Genomic DNA, 27430 nt, shown 5'->3' on the forward strand with positions numbered 1-27430 from the left:
CTTAGAATAGATATACTCGTTACAAAGAATAAAAATAGACATACTAGGCATGGCACAAGTCAGGAGATATGTATGCAACATAAAATAACATGAAGATTACATTATCAACACCAGGTTTGCATGGAGTGGGCTTCTTAATTAAGAAACAACATAAAAACAAGATTCTCTCCTATAGAAAGAGCACCAGAATAAGATATTGTCTTAGATATCTTAGAAACAGCGCATAGCCAAGCAGGAAAACTTACTGACAACTTAGTGCTTGGAAAATATGGAAACGGAAAGCGGAGTGAAGGAGTAGAAAAGCTTGTGCAGTATGCCGTAGAAAATAAACTTTCCATCATGCATACCTTTTTCAAAGCGAGGAAAAATCGAAAATGGACCTGATTATCTCCAGACGAAAAAACTAAAAATGAGTCAGATTTTATCCTTTCGAATAAACCGAAAAATATAGGAAAAATAGAAGTTCTCCATGGATTAAGATTCAGATCAGACCATCGCCTTGTTAGAGCCACATACATGTTAGAAAAAGAAAAGAAAAGTAGAAAATCATTTAAATCACAAGCAAAGACATTAAAAACTACAGAAGATATCAATTCTTATTTGAAGAACTTAGAACAAAACATAAAGGAATTGAATACACGAGATGGCGAGTAAGACGTTCAAAAGTTTTATAATATATTAGAAAACATAATCAATAAGAGTATGACATCAAAACTAAAGGAGCTAAAATAGACACTGTTATGAAAATTCCAAGAAAAGAAACAGTGGACTTGCAACATTAAAACGAACAGAATTAGTGAAAACAAAGCATAAAACTAAAAAAATGAAAATGGTTCTAAGTGACTTATACAAAAGAACAAGCAAAACGATTAAAAATGACTACCTATAAAAATACAGAAGTTCGAAAAGAGCCAAAAAGCAACTGATAACACACAAAAACTCGATCCAAAACCTAAAAACCAACATAAATGAGACCAAAAGTAGAAGTTATATAATAAATTGCGATATAGAATTCTACAGAACATTATATTACGATAGAAAAATTTACACCTCCCCGAACTCAACCATTTTTCATTCTAGAAAAAATCACTAGCCTACGGTTACCATTCCGGTTTACGACATAACACCAATAGATGGTAAAGAAATTATAAAACACATTCAAAAGTTAAAGCAAGATAAAAGCCCAGGATCCGATGGGATATCGTCTTGATTGCTGAAGCAAGTGACTATGTTGAAAAAATGATAAATCCAAGGTAATGACAAACAGCAAAACCAATAAAACCAGTATGCTCGGAAAACCTTTGGAATACGAAAATAGCTACATTTATCTAGGAAAATTATTGTCATTTAGAGATAACAGCGAGGAGGAAGAAATTGAACAAAGGGTGAATATGAGCTGGAAAAAATTCTGGAGCTTAAAAGAAATTTTAAAAGGGTCATTCCTTTCTGCATCTCTAAATGATTGTTATGGACACCTGCATTCAACCGACTCTCACATACGGCTGTCAAACATGGACATACAATACAAAAATAAGACAATAATAATATGTATAAGACTTATTTATTTTACGTATAACGTTGCTGTGCCCTTGAAGGGTGTCACATATTGTCTACCCATTAATGTACCAACCATCCTACTGTAAAATGTGACTTGCAATAAAATATTTTGATTTGATTTGAAATAAAAACAAAACTAGCGACCTGCCAGAAAGCGATGGAAAGGAGTATGTTGAAAATCAGAAAAATTCAAAAGTTTAGAAGTGACAGCATTAGGAAAAGGACAAATTTGGTAGATGCTCTTGAGTACGCTGTTACAGAAAAGTGGCGCTGGGCAGGTCATGTGGCGAGATTCATGGACAAAAGATGGACTGTAGAAACGACAATTTGGGAAGGACCATCTGGCAAAAGAAAAAGAGGCCGCCCAAGAAACAGATGGGTAGATGACATAATAAAAATAGCGAGAAAAGAATGGAGAGGAACGGCACAGAAGAGGGATACATGGAGTAAGCTGGAGGAGGCCTATACCCACAGTGGGGTTCCAATAACATTTATATTTTATATTATACGCGTAGTGTTAAGATTATATTACAAGTTGTTGGTATTAATTAAAGGCTTATTATTATGAGCGCCGCTCTGATCGTCCGGCGTGTCCCCAGCTGCACGCGCTCCGCTCGGAGGCCGGCGTGCGCTACTACGAGGCGGCGGCGTGCGCTCTGCTGCGGCGTGCGGCCCGCGCGGGCGACAAGCCGGCAGTGACCGCGCTGGCCGCCGCCTTCCCCGGCAACGTGGAGCTGGCGCTAGGTGAGTTAGTTAGTGTTAGTGATAGTTGTTCATTTACATTTTCCTACTGCTTATGATTTTCGTAATTGATGTGTTTATGTCGACATACTTCATTTTGAAATGCTCTATGATATTATTATTGATTATTTTCCATTGTTAAGCTGAACTGATTACATGCACCTACTTACTTTTAATAAAAAGGAAGTAATTTCTCGACATCTAATCTAGTGAATTATGTGTTAGCAATGATTGTCGCTGTCAAGACATCGACAATGAGATTGAGTGCTTTACGAAGAATGTGCAGCGCAACGAGAACGCCAGTTCGACCAACAATAATTATTGTTGGTCGGACACGACTTGAAGAAGAGTTTGTAAGAGTAGCCTCTAGTGACAAGCACGAGGCCAGTACGTACAATGTCCTACTTCAAACGTGACGAGGCGTACTGAAGCTCGGCAATACTGGGACTGCTAATAACATAAGATGATTTGTTTAAGTACGTTGGACAAATACCATCCCCCATTAGAAATCTCCGTAGACTTGGGTGTCGAGGAGTTGGTCACCTCAAAGAGGTGCAAGAGGCCAGATTTCTTTACAGCCGATTACGATCAGGTCAATAGTGACCTTGAAAAGATTACTTGGACCGAAGTACTCTCCAACAGTTTAGGCGTTAATGGCATGGTGTGATGTTTCTATTCTGTAGTTAAGGATATTATTAAAACACGTATACCATTAAAACCTATCAAAAGTAATCAATATCCACATTGGTACACTAGAAAGCTAATCAAACGAGTCAAGGAAAAAGAGAAATACAGAATTCGATTTAAAAAATTTGGTAATCCGCTTGATGAAATCGAGTTCAAGTTGCTGAGATTTAGGTGTGAAATACTTATAAATTCTTGCTATAAAAGTTATACCGACAGAGTAGAAGCTAGTATAAAGTCAAACACTAAATATTTCTGGACCTACCTGAAGCAACGACGTAATAATAAGTGTGAATTTCCTGCATCTATGGTTTACAATAATCAAACTTTTACGGATGGTGTTAGTATATGCGATCAATTTGTGAATCATTTCTCCAGTGTATATAACATGTCTATTTCAGATGTTTCATCCTCTTCTAACCAGATATCAGACAGCATGCATAATTTTAATAATATTGCTGTTGTGGATAATTTAACTTTCTCTGTCGAAGATGTTAAAAAAAAAGCTCTTAAATATTGATATAAATAAAGGTGCCGGAGCAGATCAAGTTCCACCAATTTTTTATCAAAAACTGTGCTAAGAGTCTAGCGTTTCCCCTTACTATCATATTTAATAGATCGCTATTTGAGGGGGTTTTCCCTATGATATGGAAAATTGGTCTTATCGTACCTGTTTTTAAAGATTGTGATAGAAAGGATGTCACAAAATATCGACCAATTTCTAAGCTGCCTATACTGGCTAAAATATTCGAGTCACTTGTTTGCCCTCATATTAACTGGCATATGAAGTCTATTTTAACCATGATGCAGCATGGCTTCTATAAAAAAAGATCCACTTCGTCGAATCTAGTCACTTATGTTGAAAATTTATAATAATAATAATAATCATTTATTTCAGGCATTACAATTTATCATCTCAAGTTGATAGAAATATACAAGTAGATGGGCTGTATACGGATTTCTCTAAAGCGTTCGACCTAGTCGACCATAACATTCTTATTGACAAGCTAAAGTACTACGGTTTCGTCGGAAATATTGTTAACTGGTTTGCCTCTTACCTAAGAGACAGACATATGACAGTAGTTTTGGGTGGTTTTGAATCTTCTATTTCTTACACGGCGCGCTCCGGAGTGCCCCAGGGATCCATTCTTGGTCCGGTGCTTTTTAACATATTTATCAATGACATTGTAAACTGCTTTGTCAACTCAGAAATTTTGCTTTACACCGATGACTTGAAAGCGTTTAGTGCGATCAGAGATCACTGGGTTCATTAAGCGTAGCTCCAAAGGCTTCCGGAATTCGAACACTAAATTATTGTTCTTTAACGCTCTTACCAGGAGTATTCTTGAGTATGCTTCAGTTGCCTGGAATCCTCACTATAATACACATTCTATGAGAATTGAACGAATCCAAAAGCGCTTTCTGCACTATGTAATATGGCGATAAATTATGTAATATAAATTCTAGCTACTATTCCAGACTCCGACACTATAACTTATTGACTCTGTCAGACCGTAGAAAACTATTAGACCTATGCTTTTTACATAGACTTCTCAATGAAGGCTTAGATGCGTCTGACTTACTTTATAAAATATCTGTAAGAATTCCACGACCGTATAGTCGTGTTATAAACTATATGCCTTTCAAAGCTGGCTTCTCAAAAACAAACCTAGGGCTCTCAGCACCTATCAATAGGATGTTAACTTTATATAATAGCATAAATAAAGTTCTCGACATTGATATAGTAGGTGATAGTTTTCCTAAATTTAAAAAAAAGATAACGGACCACTTTCATTCACAATATAATGCCGAAATGGTTTAGTATCTTTTGAGTATTTCGTATTATTTCATTTTATTCGTATTTGGGTTTCTGAAAATTTTATTATTAGGTTTCTTTGATTTTATTTTTAAGTTAGCTCTAATTATGTATTTTTTGTTCATTGTACTGGATTTTGAAAATTTTATTATTAGGTTTTTTTGATTTTATTTTTATCTTAGCTCTAATTTGTGTTATTTATTCATTGTACTAGATTTAGAAAATTTTATTTTTAGGGTTTTTTTGATTTTATTTTTATGTTAGCTCCAATTGTGTGTTATTTGTTCACTGTACTAGAACCAGCTAGTTGACTGTTACAGCTTGTTGGATCTTATAATATCTTGTCCCTCTTCTTTTTCGTTTCTTCTGCTTCTAACTAGTATCTCTTTTGCAAGCTGTGGCAATCTCTAAGTGGGTCTACAATTTAACAATTAATATGTAAGTACCTCATTTTGTTTAGTTTAATAATGATTAATTGTAACCCGTTGATTGTCCTTAATAAATAAATAAAAAAAAAGATGATCTGGCTGGAGGAGGTACTTGAGCCTGAGAGAGGCCATAAAAGACAAAACTCTTCACATTAATGTAAAGAAAAAACTATTTAACACCTGCGTACTACCTGTCTTAATGTATGGCAGCCAAACATGGCCTTTAACACAAAATACGACGAGAAAACTGGAAACCTGCCAATATGCAATGGAAAGAAGAATGCTGAATGTGAAAAGATCCGACAGAATAAAAAACCATGTGATCAGAAAAAAGACGAAGGTCATAGACATAACATCCAAAATCAATAGACTGAAATGGAAATGGGCAGGACACATGATAAGAAGTCAAGAGAAATGGAGTAATATTGTGACACGATGGTACCCTAGAGAAAGGAAAAAGAAAAGAGGCAAATCACAGAAAGGGTGGAATGATGATATTAGACAAGTAGCAGGAGTTACATGGAGCACAGAATACCGGCGTGAAGTAGCGGCCTAGTGCCGCTATGTTTCGCATAGGTTAGTGTCGAGGACTGGAGGCCATCCCTCCCCCCCTCCCCCTCACCATCACCCCCCAACAAAAATATGAGAGTGGTCTTAAAAAGATATTACCCCAGGAGGGTACCGGCTCTACCAGAGTCGGAGAATCCCTCCCCGAGCATTCTCGCTCGGGCTGCCCCTCGTATTCTGAGGAGGGCACAGTAACGCGTATATCTAAGGACAAACAGGGCAGCAACACCACGGCACCCCGCTCCACGCTTAATGTGGACTTCTGTAATATCAGGGGAATTCACTCCAATTTAAACGCCGTCCACCACCTTCAGACGGCGCAGCCGGCCTTGTGTTTCCTTACGGAGACGCAGATATCTCGACTTGGCGATACGTCATATTTAACGTACCCCGGGTACAAAATTGAGCATAATCTTATGCCTCATGCCGGGTTATGTGGGTACGTTAGGGAGGATATCTGCTGTCGCCGTCTCGGCAATTTTGAGGGTAGGGACCTGTCTACTCTCTGGCTCCGCATAGATTTAGAGGACCGCGTCCGCATCTATGCGTGCGTCTACAGGCCCCATAGTGGTAACGCAGAAACGGATCAACTCATGGGCTGCGTTCAAGCGGCATTTGATAACGTGCTTGCTCAGATCCCCTCCGCTGAAATCGTAGTCTTGGGTGATTTCAACGGGCACAATACCGAATGGCTTGGATCACGTACCACAGACTACGCAGGGCGATCTGTGCATAATTTTGCATTGGCGTATGGTCTGTTCCAATTGGTTGAGTCGCCAACCCGGCTCCCGGATGTGGATAGACTAGGTAGGCCTATCCGACGCCACCGTCGCAGACCACCAGCGAACCGCCGCGTTTGGCACTACAAGTCAGCAGATTGGGATAGGATGCGATCCTTTTTTGCATCCTACCCTTGGGGCAGGGTTTGTTTTTCTTCGGATCATCCTAGTGCCAACGCCGTTGCAGTAGCCGATGTGATACTGCAGGGCATGGATATTCTTATACCAAGCTCTGTAGTACCGATCGGTGGTAGATCACAGCCCTGGTTCGATGCGTCAGTTAAAGCAGCACCTGACTGCAAAAAACAGCCATATCGAACTTAGGTTGCGGCGCTGGGCTCAAAGGATCCGAACTGCAAAATTCTGAAGAGGAAATATAACCGTGCCTCCAGATTTTTTAAGCGGCAAATCGCCCATGTAATATCGAAGCACGTCATCAAAATTGGCGAGCAGTTACGCGACCGGAACACGCAAGTTCTGGTCGTTGTCGAAAGCTGCTCTTGGTAACTTCAACCAGCCGTCCATGCCGCCGTTGCACATGAGGAATGACACCCTGGCCCATATGGAAAAAGAGAAAGCCGATATCCTGTGCACTCTTTTTGCCTGCAACTCGACTCTTGACGACAACGGAAAAACACAGCCGACCATCCCGCGGTGTCAGAGCTCCATGCCTGAAGTACAATTCAGACAGAAAACTGTCTGCGAGCTCTGTTTTCGTTGGACGTCAGGAAGTCGAGCGGGCCGGATGGCATTTCTCCAATCGTGCTTAGAACGTGTGCCCCTGAGTTGACGCCGGTGCTAACGCGTTTATTCCGGCACTCTTATTCAAAAGGCGTAGTCCCTAATTCATGGAAGTCAGCCCTTGTCCATCCGATCCCAAAAAAAGGAGACAGTTCGGATCCGGCAAACTACAGGCCTATTGCTATTACCTCCCTACTCTCCAAAATCATGGAGAGCATAATTAACCGCCAGCTCTTGGTATAACTTGAGGGTCACCAGTTGGTAAACGACCGGCAGTACGCCTTTCGCCATGGTCGGTCGACTGGCGATCTTCTGGTATACCTAACACATAGATGGACTTATGCATGTGGACCTCCAGCTTCCTCACTGGGCGCAGCATACAGGTCGTTGCCGACGATTATTGCTCGAATCCCAAGCCCTTGAACGCTGGAGTGCCCCAAGGCTGTGTGCTATCTCCCACGCTGTTTCTTCTGCATATCAATGGTATGTTGGACACCGCCAACATACATTGCTATGCAGACGACAGCACTGGTGATGCCGTATACACGGGCCATGCCAGTCTCTCTCGAGAAATCGTCGACCAGTGCCGGGAGAAACTTGTGTCTTCTATCGAGTCCTCTCTCGAGAAGGTCGCGGAATGGGGTAAGTTGAACCTTGTCCAATGTAACCCCCAGAAGACTCAAGTTTGCGCGTTTACCACTAAAAAAACCCCATTTGCCGTATCACCGCTCTTCGAGAACACTTCCCTTAAAGCCTCGCCTAGTATCGGAATACTGGGTCTCGAAATCTCGAGCGATTGTCAATTACGTGGCCATCTGGAGGGCAAAGCCAAATTGGCTACGAAGAAACTGGGCGTCATAAATAGAGCACGGCAATACTTCAAGCCGGCCCACATTCTAGCGCTCTACAAAGCGCAGGTCCGGCATCACATGGAGTATTGCTGTCATCTCTGGTCTGGCGCACCCCAGTATCAGCTCGATCCATTTGACCGCGTGCAACGCAGAGCAGCTCGATTTGGCGGGGACCTAGCGCTCTGTGAATGGCTGGATCACTTGGCGTTGCGTAGAGACGTCGCTTCATTGTGTGTCTTCTACCGCATTTATCACGGGGAGTGTTCCGAAGAGCTGTTCAACCTGATTCTTGCCGCCGAATTTCACCTTCGCACGACACGCCAAAAGTTACGATATCATCCCTACCATCTGGATGTGTAGCGGTCCTCCACAGTGCGGTTTTCACGGAGCTTTCTTCCTCGTTCTACGAAACTGTGGAATAAGCTTCCTTGTGCGGTGTTTCCGGGACGATACGACATGGGTACCTTCAAGAAAGGCGCGTACACCTTCCTTAAAGGCCGGCAACGCTCTTGTGATTCCACTGGTGTTGCAAGAGAGTGTGGGCGGCGGTAAAAAAAAAGGAATAGAGTTGCCCAAGATAGGCGGAATGGATAAAGTTGAGGAAAATAGTATGTGACATCACTTATTGAAAGTCAAAAAACTACCACCCATTTCAAAAAACATTGTACAATTAAACTTATTATTTAAAAGCCTGAGGGTGGTCGCACCATTCCCAATCTGTGGTATCATTAAGAAAGTCATTTATGTTATAGTAACCTTTACCACACAAACGTTTTTTAACAATTCTTTTGAATAACGTAATACTTTTGTTTTCAACATTTTTTGGGATCCTGTTGTTTAAGTATATACATCGCCCCACAAAAGACTTGCTAACTCGACTTAGCTGAGTAGTAGGCATTATAAGCTTATGTCTGTTCCTGGTGTTAACATTGTGGTTATGACAGTTTCTCGCAAATTCACTTATGTGCCTGTACGGTCAACAGCATGTCGACTGTACATCACGTTTCGCGTATCAGCGTTTACGTCGCCTCGCGTTATTTCCTAAGTAATATTGTAACCAGTTCGCGACAAGCCGCCGATCGATTCGCGTGCTCATTACCATACCAACATTTTACCATTTTACCATATAGCATAAGTTAAGGTTTCAATATACCATTTGAGCCTAACTTGTGTTTTACTCTGTACGGAACCAAACCACCGTACATTGTGGTCCTTCGGCCTTTTGTTAACCAGTGACAAATTTTTTTTTTTTTAACCATTCCAAGGACATTGTGGTCCTTCGGCCTTTTGTTAACCAGTGACAAATTTTTTTTTTTTTAACCATTCCAAGGACATTGTGGTCCTTCGGCCTTTTGTTAACCAGTGACAAATTTTTTTTTTTTAACCATTCCAAGGACATTGTGGTCCTTCGGCCTTTTGTTAACCAGTGACAAATTTTTTTTTTTTTAACCATTCCAAGGACATTGTGGTCCTTCGGCCTTTTGTTAACCAGTGACCAGAATTTTTTTAACCATTTCGAGGACACAAAAACATTGTGATCCATCGTTCTATTAACCAGTACCATTAGTTAACCATTTTAACCAAAATTCGTCGCGTGTGTAGTGAACCAAATTAGTGTTGACCAAAGTGCTTGTGTGTGGAGTGTAACCAGTTCACCAGATCGGCGATACTACCAGCGACTACCAACGGGGAGACTGCTGAGGACACACCAGGTCACCACGTACCAGTCTTCAAGTAAGATCTTTCCTTTTTATCACTCACCACTCTTTACCACTCTCTTTTGACCCGTAACCATGGAGGCTCTATTAACCACCCAAAACCAGATTATGTCCGCGATTAACACGCAGTGTGTTAATTTCAAGAAGGACGGGCCAGAACGAAAGACACCCGCCTATATTGAAAAACGTCTCAACGCTTTAGACTCGTACTGGAGTGAATTCCAGACCAACCATACTAGGCTTTGTGCTGAGTTTGAAGACCCTAACCATCGCTACTTCGCGGAAAACCATTACCAGCGGACGAAAGATTTTTACCAGGAAGTTAGGAATATGATTTCTAATTACGTAACCAGCGATCCCAGCAAACCATTACTGAGACCTGCTACACCATTATCGCAGGGCTCAGATAGGCGCGATATTTTCTCTCCCGCTCAGGAGGGTCCCTCTTTTAGCTTCCCTGCACCAAAGCTATCGAACCAGGGCAACTCCAGTAGGGTCGAAGAAATGCTGCGAAAGCAGAAGAGCAACTTCAAGGCGCTATCCCGTACCATAGAGGCTGTCGACCTTGAAAGCTGCTCCGACCGCTGGGAGTTCGAAGATATTTTACGAACTATCCAATCAAGATGGTCGGTCATCGATTCTCTTCACTGGGACATCGACAGCGAAGGGCTGCTCGACAACGAAGAGTATGAGACAGCATTCGCTGAGATGGAGAAGAAATACAACACCATGAAGAAGGCAGTGAACAGACAGATGTGGTCGTCATCTTACAGGGAACGTTCAACCCCACAAATGGACATTCCCACCTTCAGCGGAAACTACCAAGATTGGATATGTTTTAAAGATTTATTCTCCGAAACAATTCACCATAATAAATCTTTACCAAATGCGCAGAAAATGCAATTCTTGAAAAGTAAGCTCCGTGGCGAGGCTGAAAAATTAGTTCACCATTTACGCATCAATTCTGAAAACTACGAAGTATGCTGGGACATATTAAACCAACGTTACCATAATACTAGGTTAATATTTAATTCTCACATACAATTGTTACTAACCATGCCTACGATTCAACATCAATCTGCAGCGGTCATCAAAAGGTTACATGACACCACCAACGAGTGTCTTAACTCTATAAAAGCAATGGGCATCGACATTTCCAACTGGGACCCATTGATCGTCTATATTTTGTGCCAAAAGTTAGATACTGAAACCCATAATGATTACATTGTGTCGCTTAAGAATCCAAAAGAATTGCCTACTTTGTTAGATTTTTTGAAATTTTTAGAAATTAAATTTACTTCGTTAGAAAGCTCTCGTCGTAAGCAGGACTTCAACAAATCAAATTCATCCCAGGTACACCAAAACCAATACCAAAAACCATGGGCTGAAAAGCATACCAATAACCATTTACATAATTTTATGAACAGAAATTTTAAACCAAGACCAGCTGTAATAAACCACGTCAATACGAAACCAGTACATATTGCGCCACAACGGAAATGCATACTCTGTAAAACGTGTTGCCATGAATTGTTTAAATGCAAACAATTTCTAGAATCCGCACCGCTGAATCGACTTAAGGTCATTGAATCCAACAAATTATGTAAAAACTGTTTAATTAACCATTATGACAAGGAATGTTCTTTGGAAAAAACTTGCCGTTTTTGTAACCAGCAGCATAATACTCTTCTGCATAATGCTCTTGTCACTTTTGCACCATCTACTTCTAGAAATACCGAGATCGAAAATTCTCCTAGAAGATCCAATATATGCGTTACCAATGCCCCACAAGAAACCATGCCCAAATTATTAGCAACAGCTAAAGTTAATATTATGTCTATGGATGGCTGTCACCATACCATGCGAGCCCTCATAGACCCGTGCGCGGAGTCATCTCTCATTACAGAGAATGCCGCTCAACTTTTAGGCCTACCCAGGATTAAGCGCCACTGTGTGGTGGTCGGAGTAGGCGCAAAAGCCAACAATAGTAAGGGAGTCGCACAGCTTTCAGTGTCATCTCTTCATAATAATTTCACATTTAAAACGGAAGCCTATGTGATGAAGCATGTCGTCGGGAATTTACCACACGAAACATTAGAAAAACCAGCTTGGCCGTATTTACAAAAGTTACCACTCGCAGATCCAGAGTTTTATAAAAGTAGACCAATAGATTTAATTTTAAGCGTTGAAGTTTACGAATTAATTATTTTACCAGGTTTAATTCGTAATGGCACATCACTACCAATCGCGCAAAATACCAAGCTCGGTTGGATTCTTAGTGGTACCATAAAACCAAACCAAACATATTGCAACGTCGTCATGGTCGACTTGCAGGATATACAGCGGTTCTGGGAGATTGAAGATATCTCAGACAACTCTGTAAATATTACGGATGAAGATAACCATTGCCTTCATCATTATCAACAGCATACTACGCGCAAACCAGACGGACGTTATGTTGTACGGTTACCATTAAAACCAGAGATTACCGAAAAATTGGGTGAGTCTAAAACCAAAGCCGTAGCCCAATTTCGGCAATTAGAACGCAGATTTTGTAAAAATAAAATTATCGAACAGAACTACAAACAATTTATCCATGAATATATTAATTTAAACCATATGAAGAAATGTAATAGTAATCCGATACTTCAGTGCTATTTACCTCACCATTGTGTAATCAGAACGGATTCCACGACGACTGCCACGCGAGTTGTTTTTAATGCCTCAGCGAAAACTTCGACTGGACTTTCGTTGAATGACCTTATGTACTCTGGACCAAATTTACAAGAGGATTTGTTTACTCTCATATTAAAGTGGAGGCAGTACCAAATAGCCTTCACAGCCGATATAGAGAAGATGTTCAGATTTATAGATGTCCATGATGATGACCAGCCGCTCCAGAAGATCGTGTGGAGGGACTCTGAAAAGCAACCATTAGAAGAATACCAACTTACCACTGTCACATACGGCACCAAGGCCGCACCATTCCTAGCCATGATGACATTGAAACGTCTGGCTAAGGATGAAGGTCACCGTTACCCAGAAGCAGCAGAAGTTCTGGCTACCAGGCTCTACATGGATGACCTCCTCCATGGACATCATGACCTCCAGTCTGCAAGGAGGCTGATTTCCGACCTCATAAATCTCCTTAAGTTAGGTGGATTCAATCTAAGGAAGTGGTCGTCAAATCAACCAGATGTACTACCAGATAACCAGTTACCATGCGAAGACCAAGCATATGTTTTTAAATACCAGGAATCAACCAAGGCATTAGGACTTAAGTGGCATCCCGACGAAGATTATTTCACTTTTCAATTGAATTCCGAACCAGTCAGTAAACTCACCAAAAGAAGTTTACTCTCGAATATATCGAAGATATTTGATCCGCTTGGATGGCTTTCACCAGTTACCACCAAGTTGAAACTACTCTTCCAGGAAGTATGGCTCTTAAATCTTCTGTGGGACGACGAATTACCAGCTGACATCAACACAAAATGGAAAACCATAGAGGCTGACATCACGAAAATTAGCCATATTACCATACCAAGGTGGTTGCAGTCTTCTAAGAACGACACCATTGAATTACATGGGTTTTGTGATTCATCACAAAATGCCTACGCTTGTGTTGTATACTGCAGAGTCAACAATATTACCAGCAACCAGTCTTCTGTAGTATTAGTAGCTTCGAAGTCTCGTCTCGTACCTGTAAAGAAAAATGTATCGTTACCTAGATTAGAGTTATGTGCAGCGGTTCTACTTACCAAGGTCATGAAGATCACCTGTAAATGCCTATCAGATTACAACATCAAAATCTACGGTTGGTCTGATTCGACAGCTGTGTTAGGCTGGCTCAACGGCGACCCATGTAAATGGAAACCATTCGTCGCGAATAGGGTGAAGCAGGTCATTGACATTATACCATCGAGTAGCTGGCATTATGTGTCAACAAAGGACAACCCAGCTGACTGCGCAAGTAGAGGCATTACCACAGAACAGCTGATTAACCATTCCATGTGGTGGATAGGTCCCCACTGGCTAAGATCGTTTGAAGAGTCCAAATTAACCAATAAATTATATACAACCTGCGAAGAGCTTAAAAAACCATTATTAAATATAAATGTAAACACAATTAAATATCAAAACAAGGTTATAGATAGTATAATTAGCAGATACAGCGATTTTACGCGAGCTTCAAGAGTGCTTGCGTGGGTGTTACGTTTTACACCTAAGTCATTTAATACTAATAAAACAAACTACTTAACTATATTAGAAATAAGAAAAGCTAAAAACTTAATTATAAGGCATATACAACAAGTAGAATTTTTAGAAGATATACAATATATTAAAAACCATAACCAACCTAACCCTAAGAGTAAATTATTAAAATTGAAACCATTTATTGATAACCAGGGGCTCTTGAGGGTTGGGGGGCGATTGACCAACGCCAAAATAGAAGATAGTATGAAACATCCGTGTATTTTACCACATAACCATTTGCTTACTGACATGATTATTGACCACGCGCATAAGATGACCTTTCATGGGGGTCCCCGGTTAACCCTTGCTTGGCTGCGTCAAGAATATTGGATCCTGGGAGGAAACAATGCTGTAAAGAAGAGGCTACGGAGATGTGTGCTATGTAGAAGGCACGACCCCCTGAAACACGACCAGTTGATGGGAGACTTACCACCTGCAAGAATCAACAGGACCCGCCCCTTTTACCATTTGGGGGTTGATTTTACTGGTTTTGTTGACGTCAAGTCTGCGAAGGGTAGATCAGTGAGATGTACCAAAGGATATGTCGCCGTCTTCGTGTGTATGGCGACCAAGGCTGTACATTTGGAGTTGGTCTCTGATCTCACCGCCTCAGCATTTTTGGCAGCCCTCAGAAGACTTGCGGCCAGGAGAGGATCGCCCGGTCACATTTACAGTGACAACGGGACGAACTTTATAAAAGCAAATAGAGTTTTGCAAGAGGAGATTGTTAACTTGAAAACCATATTGAATGCCCAGTTTTATGCAGAAATAGCTGAAATGTCGATAGAATGGCACTTCAACGCACCATCTTGGCCAAGCGCAGGCGGTCTCTGGGAGGCTGCAGTGAAGAGCTTGAAATACCACCTGAAGCGAGTAATAGGAGAACAAAAACTCACCTACGAGGAGTTCTCTACTCTTCTAGCTCAGCTAGAAGGATGCCTTAACTCCAGACCTCTGTGCCCGCTGAGTGAAGACGTCGAAGACTTAGATTGTTTGACCCCTTCTCATTTTCTGTCCAGTGGACCAACATTGACCATTGTTGAGTCAGAACACGACTTACGAACCAGATGGCAGTTAGTGCAGAAGATTTACCAAGATGTGTGGAAGAGATGGAGAGCGGAGTACCTCACACAGTTGAACGCTAGGTCCAAGTGGCGACGTTCACAACCAAATTTAAATGTTGGCGGCATTGTAATTATACACGATGCTAACCTGCCACCGGGTAAATGGGCTCTCGGTCGAATCGTGCAGCTACATCCGGGGCAAGATGGGCTAGTTCGAGTAGTCTCTGTTAAAACCAAAAATGGCATTATGAAGCGACCAGTAGTCAAACTATCTCTTTTACCTATTAACCACTCCAACGACGAAGACAGTAACCAAATTCATGAAACCACTGACCATAACCAGCCGAAACACCAGTCGAACGACGATTTACCAAAACCAAAGCGACGAGCTAGAAGAGGAATTGTTAATTTATTTACCATGGCACTTATGTTGTTTACCTTTTTATTTTCACCAGCCACGTGTGCATACAACGCTATAAACTTCAACGACAGTCAAAGTTTATATTTAGATAAAATATCAACCATGCGACTAGTTCAGGACGAATGGAAACTAGTTGTATACTACGATTTAAAACCATATTGGCAAGGCAGTAAATTGTTATCCAAATATATTGATCATATGGAATATATTTGCAAGGAATCGTCAGTCAGAAACCATTGTGAATCTATTTTAATACAATTACAGCACAGTTATACAGAGTTATCGCATTACAATAACATTCTGTCGACGCAGCAGTTCCCACGCGGGCACGCGCGGCGCAGGCGCGGCCTTATCAACGCTGTGGGTAATGTTGCACACGCGCTGTTCGGTGTACTCGATGACCAATTCGCTAAGCAGTATATTCAGGACATCGATTTAATTAGGGAAAACCAAAACCATCTTGCTGCTCTATGGAAAAACCAGACTTCCGTAATAGAAGCAGAATATAATGTATTGAAGAGGATGCAAGGCTCAATTGACAAACAATATAAAATATTTACTCATTACCTTAACCAGTTAAAGAACGCTACCAATGATGTCAAGAGTCAATTGAAAGACGTGGAAAACAATAATGAATTTTTATTATGCGCTATGGCAGCTAACAGCTTGGAGTCGAATTTGAAGAATGTGCAGGATGTTCTTTTAGATACTGTTTCGGAGGTGTACTTTGGGAAGTTCAACATACATCTTTTGAAACCCGACCAGCTTCTAGAAGAATTAAATATTATTTCCGGAAGATTGTCCAACGATTTAAGTTTACCAATAGAGAACACGCATACAGAATTAACCAAAATGTACCATTTACTCAAGGTCAGAGCGAAAATGCTAAATGACTATTTTATTTTTGAAATTAGAATACCATTAGTGAGTAGAGACCATTACCAAGTATATAAAATTTATCCTGTACCAAGACGGAACGGCAAAACCATGGTCACCCTAGTTCCAGTTTCGGATTACATTGCGATCAACTTACGAAGAGACTCATTTATGACCATATCACACTTAGAATTAAATAATTGTCTTCATTTAGATACTGAGACACAACTTTGTCCTTTGGAAAAACCAATTTCTCATATGAGTCATGATGACGTCATGTGCTCCAAAGACCAGGAGACGAAGCAGTGCAGAACCAAAACTGCCAAATGTCTAGATTGGTGGTCTCAGCTAAGCGAGGTCAATACATACTTTTTCTTTTGCTGCGACTCGTATCCAGTACGTATCATCTGTGGAGAGCAAATGTTTTCCAATCATCTTAATAATAGCGGCATTATTAGGTTGGGTCCAGATTGTGTTCTGAAAGGACAAGACATTACCATTTATGCTCGGAGGCTTCAGAACAATACATTAACCATACAGACGGATATACCAGCTATAGACATTCACCCCATCAACCACATCTTTAACCAGAATAAGACGTTCGTGTCGCTGATTTCGGAGCCAGCATCAGTGATGGGTGGTTACGATCAGGAGCTAGATGATATAGGCGCAAAAATAAAACAAATGAATTCAGAGAGTGGTCTAAAGGGTGGTATATCTTATCACGACGTTCACCACTACGTCGCGATATACGTGGTGGCGGGTGTGCTGGTGGCCGGGGCCGCCGCGTACGCCGTGCGGCGGTGGTGCCCGCGCCGCAGCCGACGCCAGGACTCCAGCGCGCCGCCCGCGCCGGCAGCCGCTGGCGCAGGGCCAGCCGCGTCGCACCCGCCGCGCCCTGAGCCGCGGGGTCTGACGAACGCAGCGTTTGTGTATAGTGTTAGTGACCAGTGTGTAAGTGTAGTTAACCACGGGCAATCTAGTGCTAGTAAAAATAGTGATAAGTGTAGTGATGAAGTGAAAGACCAATCCACTTCTCCTGTAGTGCATAGGCATAATTTTAGTGATTACTGTGGCTAGAGACATTAAGGTTACCATTAGATAATGCAAATTTGTTTATCACCTTGTCTCACGTCACTCGCTAACCATAACCATTTCTTTTTTGTACCATCTTCACCACCACTCTTTCTTCTCTCGCGGTGGCAGCATGTACGGTCAACAGCATGTCGACTGTACATCACGTTTCGCGTATCAGCGTTTACGTCGCCTCGCGTTATTTCCTAAGTAATATTGTAACCAGTTCGCGACAAGCCGCCGATCGATTCGCGTGCTCATTACCATACCAACATTTTACCATTTTACCATATAGCATAAGTTAAGGTTTCAATATACCATTTGAGCCTAACTTGTGTTTTACTCTGTACGGAACCAAACCACCGTACATTGTATGAACATACATTACATTATCAAGAATATATTGAGAAGCAACAGTCAAGATGTTAATTTCTTTGAATTTTGCTCTCAATGATTCCTTAGGGCCTAGGTTATAAATAGTGTGAATAGACCTCTTCTGCAGCACAAATATTGTATTAATATCGGTAGCGCCCCACAGCAATATACCATAGGACATAATACTATGGAAATAACTAAAGTATACAAGTGACGCCGTATCTATGTCAGTTAATTGTCTAATCTTTTTAACCGCGTATGCTGCAGAACTAAATTTGTTCGCCAATCCTTCAATATGGGGCCCCCATTGTAATTTGGAATCCAGAATAATGCCAATAAATTTAGCAGATTCCACCGGTTTTGTCACCTCACCGTTTAACAAAACACTTTTATCAAAATTTTTGACATTTGGTACGGTAAATTTTATATATTTCGTTTTCTTGCTATTTAACATTAGGTTATTAGCGCTAACCCAGTACACGATGTCAGATAGAAGATCGTTCACTTCATCATACATAACTTGGTTTGTTTTCACTTTGAAAATCAATGAAGTGTCGTCCGCAAACAATACAACCTTAAGTTTTTTCTCTATAAGATTAAGAAAGATCATATATATATATAAAGAAGTGGAACGATCCGAGAATAGGCCCTTGTGGTACCCCCATACTGAGAGGAGTCCCAGGAGATCTCCTGCTATTCACGTCGACCTTCTGAATTCTATTGTTTAGATATGAAATCAGAAGATCGAGCGCAGTTCCCTTTATCCCAAAGTGACATAGCTTCCTGGCCAGCGTTGAATGTTGAACACAATCAAAAGCCTTAGATAAATCACAGAAGATGCCAAGTGCATTCTGCGATTCCTCCCAGGCATCAAAAATATTCTTGAGAAGCTCATCACCTGCATCCGTTGTTGAACCTCCCCTAGTAAAGCCAAATTGTTTCAAATGAAGTAACTTATGAGAGGTAAAGTAAGAAGGCATTTGGCTTAAAATGATTTAAAAAAAATACTTACTATGGGTCGGCAAAACCGACACAGGACGATAGTTATTCGGGTCAGAAGAGCATCCCGACTTAAATATTGGTGTAATTTTACTATGTTTCAGAAGGTCAGGAAACACGCCATGATTAATACCATTGTTAAAGACTATTGCAAGATATGGTGCTATGACATCAATTATTGAACTTATTATATTAACAGAAATGCCCCATATATCAGCAGTTTTTTTCAAGTCTAGAGATTTAAAAGTTTTAATTATTTCTCTAGGGCTAACAAAACTAAAATTGAAACCTTGTTGACATGCTATAACATTTTCCAGAAGAAGTGACTCAGCAACACTGGTGGATAAGATGCATCATGATTATACAACGATCTCTCACTATATAGTTCATATACCTAGTCTTTGTCTGCTCCTATGAATGCCAGCTGTTGCCCAATCATTAAATGACAGGAGACCACCTGATTTGACTGTCTTAGAAGTAAATATAGAAGCAAACTCTGTTTTAATTATTTTAAATAACATATCATACATTTCATTGGGATTAATATTATATTTGAATAAATCCTTTGAATAATCCAAATTTGATTTAGTGTTAATTCCGCCAATATTTGTTTTTAAAACACTTCAACACGTGTTTCGCCTCTACACGACTCCTCAGGACGTGTTGTCTCGCCAAAATCTGGCACGAGACTGAAAGTCAGTCTCGTGTAAGAAAAACTTAAATCATTTGTATAATTATGGATTTCTGCAAAGTAACGCCTAATTCAATAAATTTTCCCAAATTTGAGAGTTTAACTGACAAATTGCCTCTATATTTCTCCATTCGCCTATTATTCACAGGAACAAACGTAATCTTTTTAATTTTAGTATATTTATTGACCTCAATATTAAAAGAGGCTAACTGACCAAAGTGGTCTGAACTCAGTTTGTTAATTATTGCCTGAGAAATGAGTTTATAATTGATAAAAATGTTATAATATATACTACACCAACTACGAACGGTAATCGTCTGTCTTATGGTCAAGCGTTCGTCAGATGTTAACAATTAAATCGCTAATTCAAAGTTGATGGGAGTTCAGTTGTCATCTATGAACACAACCTCGAGATGCTTGTGTTGTGCTATGACTGTCACGTTCTAATGTGTACCTACGTGGTGTCCGCAGCGCGAGCGAGCACGGCGCCGTGGGCCCGGCGGACGGCAGCGCCGGGGCCCGGGGCGGGAGGGCCCCGCTCGCCCGTGGCCGCACTCGCCAGCGCGTTTCCCGCTCTACTGCGAGCAGCCGAACTGGACTGGACGCCCGAAGGTACGCCACCTTGAGATATACAGCGTACTTACACTTTACTTACGTAAAACTTAGCTGAGTGTGCGAAATTGAATTTTACATTGGGCTGTCATAGCTTCAGCTCAGCATAATTTCAGCTGTCAATTGACTATATAAAACCTTAGATAGACTTTGGTAGGGTTGGCACAAAAAGTTTAGATAAATCAAACAAAAATTTTAAGGAAGGAATAAAGTAGTAACCGTACCGCGAGTTTTATTTACATGGTCCTTCGAGCCGGATAAGAAGTGTAACAGTAGTGAAGTGAAGTTATTGTGAGTGACTAGTGACCTTAGTGAGTGAAGTGAACATTGTTGGTAGTAAGTACTAATGGACATAAAACTGTGAGTATTGAACAATTATATCAGGACTTAATGTGTAACTTGCATGGATTCTATCACTTGTATAAATTTAAAGTAGCATTATCAACTTACAATAATTTAGATAAAAAGTGATTGTACGGGGAATCCATGTCAGTTTAAGTAAAGTGTTCTTAAAAAAGAAGACTAAAAATTTAAGAATTTTTCATGGACTTGTAGAAGTTTTGTGATTTGATTTTGGACTTAAAATATTTCTGGATTGCTATTATTAGAAACAAGTTTTGCTCACTCACATTACACTTTAAAAATTAGTTCTTTTAATTGAAGTACAGAATAATGGATGCAATAATTAAATTGCAAACAGCTCAAACAAAAAATAGACAACGGATTTTCTAACTTCAAAAAGTCGCCTAAATCTCGCATTTCAAAGGCATATATTGAGACAAGAATGGAACAAATACAGAATCAATGGTCGCAATTTGAGAGCAATCATTATAAGATCATAAATTTATCTGATCCTATTACAGAAAATATTTATTACCTGAAACAAAACACATATGATTTAGTAGAAGAATGTTATATTTCTTACAAAGTTTAGTTGAAAGAATCTCTCGAAGAATTTAACAAAGCCACAGTACAGATATCTGCAAATACAGATGGTAAAGGGGTGGATCCTGCTGTTAAATTACGTACAAAAATTACATTATTTGAAATGCCACCTATCGTCCAAAGCAGAGCAGGTTCTGCGACATATCCCAGTATCGGAAGCCAATTATGACACATATTGGTCAATGCTCAAGAACAGATACAGCAACAAATGGCATATTGCCAATTGATTTTAAGACGGTTGGTTGGTCAAAGATCGCTCACAATCGAATCTTCAAACGGCTTAAAACAAATTGTAGATACCACCAACGATTGTCTTAATGCATTGAGTAGCCTTGTAATTGATGTTTCTACATGGGATATTTTAATTATACATCTTGTATCATTAAAATTTGACGCAGAAACAAGAAAGCAGTGGTAACAGAGAAGAAGTGATTACACCGACAAATTTCCAACTTTAAAGGAATTTAAAACCTTTTTGGAATCTAGATTAAGAGCGTTAGAATATTTAGAACCGTCAAGAAAGAATATTAAGCCAAAAGAGACAGTTGAGAAACAAAAGGTTTTTAATGTCACGTCCGTTGTTTGTCCGTTTTGTTCTCAAGATCATTCATTGTACCAATGTTAGAAATTTTGTAAAGAGACTTATACGAATCGTTATGAATTTGTGCGTAAACAACGATTGTGTTTTAATAGTTTCGGAGAAAGTCATTCTGTATTTCGATGCAAAAGAGTAACTAAATGTAATCGGTGTGGTCGACGTCATCATTCTTTGTTGCATTCAGAAGATGTGGGTTCACCGCTTAATGTAGTTTTTGATCCAACGGGAACCCAACGGTCTTCTTTAGATGTAGGTAACATGGTTTCGAATCATTGTTATTCACCTAGTCATGTAGTATTAGCAACTGCTGTCGTTAGAGTATTTAGTAGTAAGAATGAATGTCATTTGTTAAGAGCTTTATTAGACCAGGGGTCCCAAGCCTCATTCATTACGGAGCATTGTGCAGAATTGTTAGGCCTTCGTAAAACGTCAGTTAAGGGAATTGTCACGGGCTTGGGTGGAGCGAAATCACACAACATTAAATTCGCGGTTCACTTTACACTACAGTCCACTAGTTCAGTGTTTGAATATGATGTACAAGCTTATGTGATGAATCATTTGTGATCAAATCTGCCAGTAAAGAGATTAGACATTAATAATTAGTCAAAATTGTCGGATTTGACATTCGCTGATTCTGGATTCAGTACACCAAACATGATAGATCTTTTACTTGGTGCTGATGTATATACGCAGATTATAACAAATGGAGTTATTAAAAATCTATCAGGAGAGTTATTTAAAGAATGATTATTTAAATCAGGGTCACATGGAGATGATTGTGGACTCAAATGAATTAGCTCGTGCTAACTGTGTTTATCTGCCGCATCACGCTGTTATTCGTGAGGACAAAACTACGACTAAGGTTCGTATTGTATTTGATGCGTCATGTATCCTTCAATACACACATAGATGTAACAATCAATTAATGTTACAAATTATTAGGCTTTGTTTGGCGTAATTGCAAAACGTTTAAATCATGTTTAGCTCTTAAAATGGTTTATTTTGCTCTAATTCGTTGTTTATTAGAATACGGCTCCACCGTTTGGAATCCATTCTATAAGGATCCTATCAAAAGAATCGAAAGAATCCAGAAACGTTTTCTTTTTTTATTGTCAGTACATGAAAAAAAAACAGTTCGAGTTAACCTCTTATAATGATAGATTGCATTTCTTTAATATAACGTCACTAGAAAATCGTCGCTGGGTGAATGATCAAATGTTTCTATACAAAATTTTAAATCACAAATTAGACTGTCCCAATATCCTAGCCAAAATTAAATTTTCAGTGCCACGCGAAAGTGCACGTTTCACAAATTTCAAACCTTTTATTGAAAATTTATATAGAACTGAACTCGGTGCTAATAGTGTTTTAGAAAGGATCTGCCGGGAGCACAATAATCTTTTCAAAACTACTCGTGTTGACATCCACTCCTCCTCCCCTCCGCATTACAAAAAATTATTGCAGCAATTTATGAGTGCAGAAACCACATAACGTATGCTTTGTTTTGATTTATATCCAAAATTTAATTTTTAGTATTTTTTTTTTCACTTGTTACTTCTACATTATAGTACTATAATAGTACAATACAATATTCTTTCATTGTAAACTTGCAACCCCGCACTTGTGCAACTCAAAAATGCATGCTGGTTTGCCTGTAATTGGATTTACACCATAATTTATACTTATTTTGTTATTTTTATAAGCTAGTAATAGTGTATAATCTGTTGGTGAACCTAAATAAATAAATAAATGTAAAGGTACAAATAACAAGTCTCTGAATGAGGTCTTGTTACTTGGACCAAGGTTACAACCCGAGCTACGTCATATTTTAATGAGATGACGTGCGCATCCTGTATGCTTGGTTGCTGATATTGTCCAAATGTATAGAGCAGTCAAGGTGGGCGGAGAAGATGCAGTAAAATATCAGCGCCTATTTTGGCGATTACCCGAATGTGAGGAAACAAAGGAGTTCATGATGTCGAGAGTCACATTTGGTGTTTCTTCGGCGCTATATTTAGCAGTTAAAACCCTTCATCAGGTGGTAAATGATGAAGGGAAGAATTTCAAATACGCAGGAAGAGTCTTGAATGACTTCTTCGTGGACGATTTTATGTCAGGGTGCGAGAACGAGGAGGATGCTTTGGAAATATACAAAGAAATGAATGAATTATTGAAAAAAGGCGGTTTTACTTTACAGAAGTGGGCAAGCAACAGCAAAATATTGATGGAAATGTTTCAAGATGAGAGTCAGCATAAGATGTTTGAAATGAAAATAAATGATATAGTGAAGATTCTTGGGTTGTGTTGGGATGTTCGACTGGATGCTTTCAGATATAAAGTTAATTTGTCTGAAACTAAACAGTGTATTACAAAGAAGATCATTTTATCGGAGATTGCTCGTCTTTTTGACCCTATGGGATGGATTGCACCATTTATAGTAAATCTATATGCAAAAACTTAGGCTTGCTGGAGTTTCTTGGTATCAAGAGGTAAGTGGAGAATTACCTCACGAATGGAATACTTTCAGAGAAGACTTACCTTCGCTAAATGAACTTATTATATCTCGTTGGATACATATCAGATCAGACGTAATTGACGTATCTTTACACGGGTTTTGCGACGCATCTAATAATGCATATTCAGCTGTTGTGTATGTTAGAACGGTCGATTCAATTAATAATATCCACATTAATTTACTGGCAGCAAGAACAAAGGTTGCACCGTTAAAACAAATTTCTGTTCCAAAATTAGAGATGTGTGGAGCTGAGCTTCTTGCGCGATTGTTATCAGAAATAGCTGTTGTGATGGGTTTCTCTAGATCGCAACTTCGGGCTTGGACTGATTCTACCATAGTCTTGGCTTGGTTAAAAGGTGAACCAAACCGCTGGAAGACCTTCGTCGCGAATAGGGTGACAAAGATTCTTGAAGTATTAGACAATGAGCAATGGTCTCATGTAGAATTAGCCCACAATCCGGCCGATTGCGCATCTCGTGGATTAAATCCTAGTGATTTATTGATCATAATCTATGGTTACATGGACCTCACTGGCTGCGTGATATTTATACTCCAACACCGCAGATTATAGCTCCGCAGACCACTATGGCGGAACGAGTAATAAAGGTTCACACAGTTTTAGAAAAAGGTTCGGATTTGTCAACAAGCCTCGCGATTTGGACGAAATATTCGTCGCAGAAATTAGTACGAGTCATTGCTTGGTGTAGGCGAATTTTTCTTAAAATTAGACAAAAATTTGAGGATTTTCCAAATTACTCAGCGGTTAATGAGTTAGAAAACTCGCTAAAGTTATGCGTAAGACAGTGCCAACGATCAGCATTCCTGACGGATATTGATGCTCTTAGGAACGCCAAGGCAGTATGTAAACGAAGTACTTAACATGCTTTAATTCCCTTCTTAGATTCAGATGGTATTCTGCGTGTTAAAGGACGTATTCAGCATAGCGATCAAGAATATGATGTCAAACATCCAATTATTTTGCCATCAGGACATCATATTTCTACTTTTATAATAGCAGAAGCCCATGAGAGAACTTTACATTGTGGGTTTCAGCTAATGCTAAATTATGTTCAGTCGAATTATTGCATAATTAGGGTCAAGAACATGATTAAATATCATATTAGAAGGTGCGCGAAATGTGCTAGGTATCGTGGCACTACTTGCCAGCCTTACATGGGAAATTTACCCAAGGCTAGAGTTACTGTTAGTCGGCCATTTTCTCGATGTGGTATCGATTACGCAGGCCCTATCAATATAAGGCTATCTAAAGGTAGGGGTAATCGGTCCTACAAAGGGTACATTTGCCTATTTATATGCAAGGCTACCCGAGCATTTCATTTGGAGGCCGTAAGTGATATGACGGTTGAAGGCTTTCTATCAGTATTTAAGCGTTTTGTACCTCGTCGAGGTCATAGTTTTGAAGTTTTTAGCGATAATGGGACCAACTTTGTATGAGCTTCAAGGGAATTACAAAGGCTATTTCGTGTTGAAAATTCAAACACTATTGGTGAAATAGCGGAATGTTTGGCAAGTAAGGGTACAACGTGGCCGTTCATCCCTCCTCACTCTCCGAATTTTGGAGGACTGTGGGAAGCGGGAGTGAAGTCCACGAAGTTTCATTTGCGTCGCGTGCTTGATGGGACGACTCTTAATTATGAAGAACTTTCGACAGTTTTGTCTCAAATCGAGGCATGTCTGAATTCTAGACCCATGTATCAAATTCCGTCTAGTCATGGCGAACATATGCCATCAACACCCGGCCATTTTTTGATCGGTGAGGCCTTAGCGACTCTACCAGATTATAATTATGTATGAACAAAACAAAGTTGGTAGCTTACGTAGATGGCAATTCACACAAAAGCTGGTACAGCATTTTTGGCGTAAATGGTCACAAGAATATTTAACTACATTATGTCACCGATATAAGTGGACTAGAGTCACTCCGGAACCTATGTGTGGGGACGTTGTATTAGTGAAAGAAGATGATCTCCCTCCATCCAAATGGTTAATGGGTATTATTGAGCAAAAACACCCTGGTCCTGATGCCGTGACACACCTTACGATGCAAAAATGGCAAAATTAAGAGACCCGTGTCAAAATTGTGTATTTTGCCTACTGCTAAGTGATTGTTGTTTTCTATGTAAAATTTGTTATTATTTCTAATTTGTTTTCCTTTTCGATTGTATTGTTAATTGTAAAGGACTTGGAAAGTCCTTGGTGGGCGGTATGTTAATGCGTTATTGCCACCACCTGTGCATTCTCCGTTAAATGGCGTACCGGCAGATCCATGAAAATGTTAAAACGCGTAAAGAAAGATAATTATTTTATTTGATCACACATCTTAAAACATTAAAATAAAATTGACAAAATATATATACAATAAAACAATACTAAATCTAAAATAAAATCAACCATAATTGTGGTATGTGATCAAATACAGGTCTCTCACTCAGCATTGTGCTGCAGCAAGCTGCAGCGCTGGTTTTCAGTAGGAGCCTTACTTGGGTGTTATCACGGATACAGCTTGGTCAAGTTATCAATCAATTTACTAACTAATTAAAATTAAAATATGATGAGAAACACAAAAAAAACGCTAAATAAAATAAACGAAATACAAATAAAAATAAACAGGAAAAGAGTAAGACAACAAATCAAAAGCAGTATTACAAAAACACAACCGCTGCCTGTAGGCACCAAGGGCGTACGGTCTAAGTACTGGAATGATTAATTTAATTTTTTTGTGTTGTTAAAAGATAAGTTTTTAATTTATTTTTAAATGATGATTTTGATGATTTTAGTGATCTTTCTGGTGGTGGCAAGTCATTCCAGCACTTAGTTGCGGCAAACATAAAACTTCCCTTAAATGCGACTGTTCTATGCCTCGGAATAGCCAATAAAGTCAGGTAAAAATCTCGCTTAATGCCTGCTGACCTATCAGTCAACCACATAAGTTTCTCACGCAAGTATTTTGGGATACCGCTCTTAAACAACCCAAAGAGTAGAGTGGCGAGATGTAGTCTCCTGCGTGATTCCATTTTTAAAATGTTTGCTTCATTAATGTAAGGAGTGACATGTGAGCGAGCAGGGATGTTGAAGCAAAACCTGGCGCAGGCATTTTGGA

General features: G+C 39.8%; 1 protein-coding gene across 1 annotated transcript in view; it reads left to right on the forward strand.

The window, feature by feature from the left end:
• The window catches only part of LOC126973993 (uncharacterized), a 141646-nt gene that overhangs the window by 85285 nt on the left and 28931 nt on the right, over nt 1-27430 (forward strand). Inside the window, exons 8-9 of the mRNA XM_050821342.1 lie at nt 2157-2301; nt 20111-20251. Of these exons, the coding sequence (XP_050677299.1) occupies nt 2157-2301; nt 20111-20251 (286 nt within the window). The remainder of the gene's footprint in view (nt 1-2156; nt 2302-20110; nt 20252-27430) is intronic.

The sequence above is a fragment of the Leptidea sinapis genome, chromosome 31 (genome assembly GCF_905404315.1).
Source record: "Leptidea sinapis chromosome 31, ilLepSina1.1, whole genome shotgun sequence".
NCBI classification, from domain to species: domain Eukaryota; kingdom Metazoa; phylum Arthropoda; class Insecta; order Lepidoptera; family Pieridae; genus Leptidea; species Leptidea sinapis.